General features: G+C 38.2%; 1 protein-coding gene across 1 annotated transcript in view; it reads right to left on the bottom strand.

The window, feature by feature from the left end:
• Positions 1 to 10,326, bottom strand: part of LOC134538538 (1-phosphatidylinositol 4,5-bisphosphate phosphodiesterase classes I and II) — a 106,093-nt gene that overhangs the window by 22,257 nt on the left and 73,510 nt on the right. The window contains exon 20 of the mRNA XM_063379946.1: positions 2,993 to 3,117. Coding sequence (XP_063236016.1) covers positions 3,022 to 3,117 — 96 coding nt within the window. The 3' untranslated portion in view covers positions 2,993 to 3,021. The remainder of the gene's footprint in view (positions 1 to 2,992; positions 3,118 to 10,326) is intronic.

The following is a 10,326-nucleotide window of genomic DNA, read 5'->3' as shown; positions in this document are numbered from 1 at the left end:
CACTAGAGACGTCCAGTATGACCGGCACTAGGACAGACGTGTGAGCAGTGACCCGTCTCTTCATCGCCTGCTCGCTGCCGACGACAGTCACCACTCATCAGGACGGGACAAGAAATTGTTGCAAACAAAATATGTACACTGAAATAATGCCACAATAACAGCTTGACATGTGAAATTGTGATGACACTAGCTCATATTTACATTTTAAACCCAATTTTTTTCACCAGTTTCGGTTTTCAAACATCAGCTACGCAAACAAAAATAATGAATTCACTGTTAATTTAGTCTCGAATCCAGAAAATTAATTACTTTGGTTGGTTTTGTTTTTAAGTCATAACATATGTTGTGGCATGGATAAATGTAGCATGTAAGCTGCTTCTGTGTTGCTAGGTGGAAGCTCAATCTTCACTATCAATGAACACACCGTTGCACATAATCTCTTCAATTCTTTAAATATCCATGGAAATTAAATCTCATAGTTTACTGTTGTAGTCCATGGTATTTCTGGACACTGCCACCTCAGACCTACCTCGGATCTACCTGGGATCTACCTGGGACCTAATTCTGACCCACCTGGGACCCAACTTGGACATACCTCGGCCCCATGTCAGACCCACCTGGCACTGGCGTCAGGCCTACGGGACTTGCGTCGCAGAGTGCACTGACTTGATGCATGTCATGCACAGCTCTTTGCACCAAGTACCAGTGCCTCCATTCCCAAGGACCGAGTGCTAAAGGCCATGGATGGAATGTAGGGATGTGTGAATCCTTGATTTTCAGTTTGGTTTGAATCCGATTCGAATCCCTGGCAATATCTGAGATATGAATCCGATTCCGAATATTAAGCACAGAAAATTAAAAATAACTGATTAATTTAAAAATAATGTGTGTTCTCTTTTTTCTAACTGTAACTACTGGCAATTATTTATTACACTGAGATTGAAATGTTTATAATTATTTAAACTTAATTAATAATAAACACTTTAAAATATGAAAACCAAAACATATTTGATTCTCCAACTCAATCGTAATAAACTGCACGCCACAGGGAAATCTCAGTATTATAAACGTTTGAGCAAACGAAACCATTTTTTCTCCAATAAATAGCCAAGACTTTTTTTCTTGTAGGTATGTAATTGTTTTTAGTTTATAGTTAGCTATACGACGAAATTCGTAGATATAGTTTAAGCTCTCGAAATCTCGAAATTCTTTTAATGTCACTGTGTTAATTATTTAATTTACATATCTTTCTTTGATACATCATATTATAAATACTGATGTAATAGTAGCCTAATTTTATTTTTCACTGCTAGTATTTTTGAGCCGTATTAAATTAATTTATAACTTTTGTGAATATTCGTAATACTGTTTGAATTCATGTACGTACAACGATTCTGGGTTTGGGTAATTGTGGATTCAAACCGTACCCGAAAATATAGGGTACTCGCACATCCCTAGTGGAATGGCCTCAATTGCACGTGGCCATGTGTTGTCTGTTGCCGAGGGCAACTGCGCTAGCGTGTACAACGTGGAGCAACGGCATAGCACGACCAGTCTGGTGTTGCACCGAGACAGCGATAGTTTGAGAAGTAGAAGGCAAACTATTTCATATTGTACACCAAATAACATTACTTCAGAAAATTTTTTTTTGAGACTCACAATACCAGCTTTGCATCATGATGTCAATGACATGCTACTTACATTTAATTGTAATCAAAATGTTAAACTTAACTAACATTATTAAGTTCAATAACCAATAAGATATTATTTTTTTTTACTTTTTTAAAAGGTTTCAAAAATTTTATACAGAGAACAGTAGAACTCTTGTTATATATTACTTTCCTGCTCATATCATATTTTTTTTACAATCTGTGTATAACGTTAATGCAGTTCCTGCTTATAAAATTTGATTTCTACTTGGAATAGTTATGTTCCTACATTTACTAGATTTACAGAATTTTACAACATTGTGTAGTTTAACATGTTAAACCATTTACTTGAAACGTTACAAAAGTTTTTGTTTACTACCACTGCTATACCACAGATAGGATTGCATGAGAAAACAAAATGGCACCACTGGCTAGCACAGTGTATTCTATATACTGAAGGTACACACGAGGAACACTGCACACCGGGGCTGCAGTACTGTACACCGGACACGTGGTGGCCCTGGAGCCCTGAAGCACTGCCTGTTGCCTCGTTTCCTGCAGCCCCAGCCTCATACACTCACAGTTACGTACCTGTCGGCACCTTTCTCTGGGCAAAGAAAATAAATACCATTCTGGTGTGAGTTCAGGTATACGTACGTAGTTATACAATATTTTAATTTGTAAACCATTCCATGATGGCACAATAAAAAAACAAAACACAATTTCTATTGCTTATAGAAATTAATTTAGTTAGTTAGTAGTTAGGAATCCACAAAAACCCATGTTCAAGTGACGCCATCATGGGGCAGTTTTACAGTGTCAATCTTGAAGAAATATTGTTGGCCTTAAGCAAATTCATGCACAAAAAGTACCCAACAGTGGTTTTAACATCAAATTTATTTACATGGCTAGTTAAGTCCATCATTAAAAAGCTTTAAAACAGACCAGTGCTAGTTTGATATATCATGCTTATAATGTTTTCCAGCTTTTATATATATATATATATATATATATATATATATATATATATATATATATTTTTTTTTTTTTCATTTGGCCTATTGAGAAACATTATAACAGGATATCTTAATACAATTTGTAATGTTGAGAAAATTTTGCACTTATTTCTTCCCACAAACTGTCTTAAACGACATGAATCGTATTGCAGCAAATTATGTTTGAAGCATCATCGCTTGTTTGGCGAGCTTCGTGGCTGGAACTTTGTCGAGGCAAAGGCCAACGGGAAGTTAAGTAGTACGCAAGTAGCAAAGAAGTATGTCGACTACTTGGTTCCGTACGTTACCTACCCCAAAGAAAGGTGTGTGTTTAACAAGTGCTCTCACCTTTGGCTTGATGCTGAACAAGGTACTGGCTATTGGGTGACAGGAACGTCCGATGCCACGCCCTGCAAGTCCTCCTCCACTCGAGCGTAGCGTCCCTCGTACTCCCGCGCGAGCGCTGCCCACGCCTGCAACAGGCGCGCCGCTCCGTCAGCTGCAGCTACTTACTGTTCAACAAGGTTTTTGGCTAGTCATAAATTTTGACTTTAATCTTGCAGGCAATTATTTCCTATTTTGATTTATTATTATTAATATTTTCTGAATTTGTTTGGCTCTAACATGGATTTTTTAAAAAAATATTTTGTTTTTGATTATATAAGTTTTCTAACTGATGGCATACTCCCAAAAAATCAAATATTGTTTCACGCTATCACGGCATGGAGCAATGGTGTTCAGCGTTTCGAGTCGACTAGCGACAACTGATGTGATGACTAGGGACACAGCTGATCGTGTGTACGCCAGCGATAGATGCTCGGACAGACTCATCAACTGTCTTAAGAACACACCCTCTGGCTTTCCACTGCATGGCAACAACCTGTCATAACGTAAGCTCGTTAGGTCTGATTTCTAAGAAATATAAGGCCAGCAACCTTCACGAACTGACTACCAAGCCTGCATGCACCGACTACTGTACCACGTGTGTTACAAGCCAGCCAATTAATGGGAGGTGCAAAGTTTTTAAATAGTTCATCAATTGAAGACTTATGATGACAGAAATTAGGTTTCATGAAACCTGGACAAGGTAAATTTGCAGTGCGGTGTTGTACCAAATTTAAAACCCAATTTAACCAGGCTTTCATGTAAAATATGAGGCTGGCATCCGTCGTACATTGCAGCTTTGAAATTTGCACAGAATTGCAACTAGGAAAATTGCTTTCCATCGTTCACTAATTCTTTATAATACTAAAAAAAAAACCCAGGCCAGTTAGAGCTGACCTCACAGCTGCACATCTGTAGAGCACACACAGCGACCGGGACAGCCTGTGAATACACAGCACTCCTGTGGGGCGTCAGGACACAGCGAGGCATCATGGCCCGGTAAGGAGCAGCGCACCTGATACCTGCGTGCCTGTCCACGGCACAAGTAGATAGTAGACTGTATCTGCCCAAGACATACCAGAAAACTACATTATGAACTCCCTTTTCCCCCTACATTTCAGTGTTAAGACGGGAGTGTAAGGTGTGTTGCGCACGCAAGTGGGCAGAGCGTGAACCGAGACATCCAGGCAGCCGGAGGAGTGATGGTGTGGGCGTGACTAGCCAGGACGACCGACGCTCCGCTGAGCCCGGTAACTGCCCAGAACACAGAGCTGTGTGGGTGGAGCCCGTGTGACGGTGTCGTGGCGACACGTGCCGAAAGAAAACAGTTTGTTGCAGGGATACCAATACACAGAGAAAAGAAAATGTGAATGAATCAGAGTGTATTCCATTACTTCCAACTGCCTACAAGTCAAAGAAATGGAAGATGACGAATGAGTTTTTCCTAATCTGGTACCAAAATGGAACGCACCATATATGTATACATTTATTTCTTATGTTTGTATTCTTGTCTATGCTTCAAAGCATTTTTCTTCCAAAAATTACAATAAGTAGGGGGAGCACGCCGGTTCTGGGACAGTGTCAACAAAGCGACAGGTGCACCTGCACCTGTCGTGCACCTGTCGTGCACCTGTCCGACAGGTGCAGGTGTGACAGGTGTTTTTTTGACAGGTGTTATTCTGACAGGTGTTTTTCTGACAGGTGCATGTGTGACAGGTGTTTTTCTGACAGGTGCATGTGTGACAGGTGTTTTTCTGACAGGTGCATGTGTGACAGGTGTTTTTCTGACAGGTGTTTTTCTGACAGGTGTTTTTCTGACAGGTGTTTTTATGACAGGTGCTTGTCTGGGTTGGTGACGTCACGTGGAGGGTGGTTGGGTGTATTGATCGTGAGCCAACTTTGGTAGGATCGATATATCTCGTCGGGTAACTTCGGGCGTGTTCGTTGCGGCGGGGGAGGTGGAGGGTGAGGGGGTGTGTGTGTATGTTTCTAAATGAGGGAGGTAGGTAGCGCTAGTGTCGCTCACCGGAATTATTTTTACAAGTATAAAAATGTGAGGGGTGGCGACGGTTGGATTCGAACCTTCGTTTCTGGATCGTTAGTCCGTCATGCTAACCACAGGACCACGAGACCATATCGGAGAAAATAATTTCAGATGTTGTATATATATGCTTATAAAATATGTTTATTTATTTTTAAAGAGAAGGTATATATATATTTTTTTATAGTGCTAGTCGGCAAATTTAAAAACGGGCGGCGGCCATGTTTATTTTTTTATAGTGTTAAGCGGTAAATTTAAACGAGGCGCATCGGCTGCTATGCGGCCGCCATGTTTATTTTTTAATAGTGCTAGTCGGCCAATTTAAACGGCGGGAAATTTAAAAAAAAAATATGTATAGTGTCAGCTGCTAGTCGGCCGCCATGTTTTATATTTTTTTATATTGCTAAGCGGGAAATTTAAAAAAAACGGGCCGGCCGCCATGTTTATTTCAACATTGGAAAAAAAATAATAATAATTTCGACTGCTAGGAAGTAACCAGAACAGCCAACCTTGGAAAAAAAATTAAATCATATTATATATATGTATGACAATCGATTGCTGAAAGTCGCCATCTTGTAGTACAGCATACCAGGCCGCCGTCTTGTAGCATAGCACACCAGGCCGCCATCATCTTGTAGCACAGCATACCAGGCCGCCGTCTTGTAGCATAGCACACCAGGCCGCCATCATCTTGTAGCACAGCATACCAGGCCGCCATCTTTTTTTTCTTCCCCATTTATAGTCATTGTTTTTGTTTTTTTGCATTTCTCTCAAGTTTGAATATAAAAGAAAGTATTATTTCATCAGCCAATACTCTATGACTATACTAGTAGTAGTAGTAGTAGTAGTAGTAGTAGTAGTAGTAGTAGTAGATGCCAAATTTAAAAAAAAAAAAAAAACACTGAAGTGTAGCCATGTTTTCTTATAGTACTAGACCAGTATAGTTATAGTATTCTTAATTTGGTGTGTAGCATGTCTGTCTATAATAATAATAAATAAAAAAAGCTATAGGCATTACTTATGCTTATAGCATGATGATAAAAAAAATTATACTTTACGTATTTCAGCGAATTAAAACTAGGATGGGGGGTGTGGTGTGTAGTAGGTGAAAAATATTATAGTATGTATGGCGCCACCGGTTGCCGGCTCAAGATTGGGATTGACTAATCGATTGTGAGCCAACTTCGATAGGATCGATAAAAAAAAGTATGCTTATTACGTCACTTGTCATTTAAAAGAAAAGGTATTGTGCATTTATAGGCATTCTATATTTAAAAAAAAAAATTAGAATATATGTTTTCCCAAGGGGTGTTGGAGCCGCGCAGACGACGATGGCGCGTACTCCCAACGGCCCTTTCGTTCGTCCCCCCCTGTGTAATTTTTTTTATTTAAATAATGACTCAGACAGCCAGGTGTCCGCATAGGGGACGCCGCTCGCAGAGGGGTGCCGGCTGCAACCGAAGACAGCTTCGAACCCTTCGTCCCCCATTGTCATTTTTTTTATTTAAATAATGACTCATACACTGGCAGCTGTCCGCTCGCAGAGGGGTGGCGGCCGCCGCAGCCGAAGAGAACTGTATACAAATGTAATTTCTTCCAAAGTTAAAATATAACATTTTTTTCCCCCAACACTTAAAAAAAATATTACGCCTATCTGGTGTGGTAGTTACCTGTACCTGCCATTTGATTAATACCAGGTAAAAGTAACTTGTAATAATAATAATAATAATAATAATATTTAGCCATAGTCTCGTTTACGTAAATATTTCTGTTCAACTATAATGTATGTATGTATGTATGCATGCATGTATGCATGCATGCATGCATGCATGCATGCATTGTATTGTTATGCATGCATTGTATTGTTATGCATGCATTGTATTGTTATGCATGCATTGTATTGTTATGCATGCATTGTATTGTTATGCATGCATTGTATTGTTATGCATGCATTGTATTGTTATGCATGCATTGTATTGTTATGCATGCATTGTATTGTTATGCATGCATTGTATTGTTATGCATGCATTGTATTGTTATGCATGCATTGTATTGTTATGCATGCATTGTATTGTTATGCATGCATTGTATTGTTATGCATGCATTGTATTGTTATGCATGCATTGTATTGTTATGCATGCATTGTATTGTTATGCATGCATTGTATTGTTATGAATGCATTGTATTGTTATGCATGCATTGTATTGTTATGCATGCATTGTATTGTTATGCATGCATTGTATTGTTATGCATGCATTGTATTGTTATGCATGCATTGTATTGTTATGCATGCAATGTATTGTTATGCATGCAATGTATTGTTATGCATGCAATGTATTGTTATGCATGCAATGTATTGTTATGCATGCAATGTATTGTTATGCATGCAATGTATTGTTATGCATGCAATGTATGTATGTATTGTATGCAATGTATGTATGTATTGTATGCAATGTATGTATGTATTGTATGCATGTATTGTATGTATTGTATGCATGTATTGTATGTATGTATTGTATGCATGTATTGTATGTATGTATTGTATGTATGTATTGTATGTATTGTATGTATGTATTGTATGTATTGTATGTATGTATTGTATGTATGTATTGTATGTATTGTATGTATGTATTGTATGTATTGTATGTATGTATTGTATGTAATGTATGTATGTATTGTATGTATGTATGTATGGTATGTATGTATGTATGGTATGTATGTATTGTATGTATGTATGTATTGTATGTATGTATGTATGTATTGTATGTATGTATGTATGTATTGTATGTATGTATGTATGTATTGTATGTATTGTATGTATGTATTGTATGTATGTATGTATGGTATTGTATGTATGTATTGTATGTATTGTATGTATTGTATGTATTGTATGTATTGTATGTATGGTATTGTATGTATGTATTGTATGTATGTATTGTATGTATGTATTGTATGTATGTATTGTATGTATGTAATGTATGTATGTAATGTATGTATGTAATGTATGTATGTAAAGTATGTATGTATGTATGTAATGTATGTATGTAAAGTATGTAAAGTATGTAAAGTATGTATGTATGTATGTATGTATGTATGTATGTATGTATGTATGTATGTATGTATGTATGTATGTATGTATGTATGTATGTATGTATGTATGTATGTATGTATGTATGTATGTATATATTATTTTTTCACACAGCAGTTTTTTTTTTACGAGTAGCGCATTGCTACAAAAATTATATTAAATAGTACGTTTATTTTTCCAAACAAAAACAGAGTTTTAAACATTAACAGCAGTCTACCATGACCGCATAGTTCTTTACACGTATTACCAATTTTCTGCATACTAAGTTCACTCCATCAGTCTTCCAGATCGCTTCTAGAAATCCATGTTTTTACTGATTCTGGGAATCCCTTCCAGCTGACTAGATGATGTGTAGGAAGTCGCTTGTGGATTTTATTAATTAAATAAGTGTCTATATACTTCGTCACTTGAATTTATTGAGAATAAAAACCGCCCTTGATTTCATTTCCATCTTGATCAGACAAGTAGTATGTTCTAGGATAACTGTTGCGTATTTTTATCACCTTAAAAATCTCGTGGGACCAATTTACGGAATAACCTTTTGCAAATAAATCCTTATTTCTTGAGATACGTACATGATCTCCGACACTAGCTTTAAGTCGCCTGTGATCTATTTTTTTCACAACATTGTAAACCGTTTTAAGAAGAGAATTATCTTTCACCTCGTTGGGGCTCATACCGATAGTCCTATGAAATCTGCCGTTGTATATTTCCATAACTTTTGGTAAGAGCGGTAGCCATTTATAGTTTCCCTGAGCGCTCATTTCCGTAAACAAAAGCGATTTTAAACTTCTAATGAAGCGTTCAACTACCGAGGCCTTCAGCTCGCTGTTGGTTGAATAATGGTTGATTCCGTGTTCTTTCATCAATGTCTGAAATCTTCTGTTATAAAATTCGGTACTGCGGTCTGAGTGCACGTGAGTGAAACCTCCAGATTCCTTTAGAATACGTTTCATAGCTAAAGCCACAAACTCCGCAGTTTTTTTCAGTACCGGAACCGCGTAAGCCCGCTTGGAGTAAACATCAATCGCAACCAATATATATCTGAATCCTTTATTCGCACGGTGATAAGGTTGCATTTCCACCAAATCGATCTGTAAAAGATCGCCGAGACCATTAGTGATTACACGTCTCCGAGGAAAGACTTTGCGTGCGCTTTTGTGAAGTTCAAACGCAATACCGCGTCTGGCAGTCATTTTTTTTTACTTAATTTTTTTTTAATGTAGCCTGATTCAATGAGTTCTTCTAGTATGGCCAACACTTCATTGGAATGGCTCGTGTTCCCGGATTGTTGCGATGCAAGTAATAATCTAAGCCGATCACATAATTCATTTACCGAGTTCCAGTAAACATATTCCTTTCGACGATTTAAATCTAGTTTTTCAACTAAACCACTGCCTTCATGGGAAGCAATGACAGGACAAAGATCCTTAATGAGCCCGAACTTTTCATGATCGGTGTTTTTATATCGTTTAGATGACGCATCATTCCTCTTATAACACGCGCTAGTAGACCGCAGCAAGCGTGTGTATTGACGCAATGCAGCTTCTGAATACACCTTAGGTTCTTTCGAAAACAATAGCTCATATAATCCCGGCGAAGGTTGTATTAGTTCATCATCTATGCGAAGTAAATTATTAGGTAGGAAAAAAACTTCCGTATTTCCCAAGAACCAGCGATTCTTGCGTTTGTAAATTCCGTAGGTCGTATCGTTTATTTTAGAATTGAATGCGGTTAGGTAGGACCGGGCTTCCTCACCCAACGGCTCACGTGACGCAGCCGAGCGTTTACCGGAATGAACAATCAGTGGTAAATCATCATCATCATCTACTTCTTCACCTTCGCTGGAGAAAGTCTTAATCTCAGGTTTAGCGATATGTGTAGCGGTTTCTTTTTTCACCTCCGCCGATAAATTATCCGCGGCAGCAGAAGAACTCTCGAGACGCGATGTGATCGGTTTGAATACCTGTTCATTAACTGCATCCCGCGCCAGGCGCGCGCGTTTGGCCAGCAAATATTTTTCACGAACGTTTTGTATGACGTGATGGAGCTTTCTTGCTTCTGAAGCCATGACTGACTCATGTCAGCGTAAATAGAGGCTTTTATACATTAATTATGCCTTTGAAGCTCAGTAGCTGTAGTGGGTATAATGGGAAGCTCAACCGGTAG

Source organism: Bacillus rossius, chromosome 13, assembly GCF_032445375.1.
Source record: "Bacillus rossius redtenbacheri isolate Brsri chromosome 13, Brsri_v3, whole genome shotgun sequence".
Classification (NCBI taxonomy): domain Eukaryota; kingdom Metazoa; phylum Arthropoda; class Insecta; order Phasmatodea; family Bacillidae; genus Bacillus; species Bacillus rossius.
The sequence above is the reverse complement of the archived record's forward strand: the minus strand, read 5'-3'. Positions and strand labels throughout refer to the sequence as shown.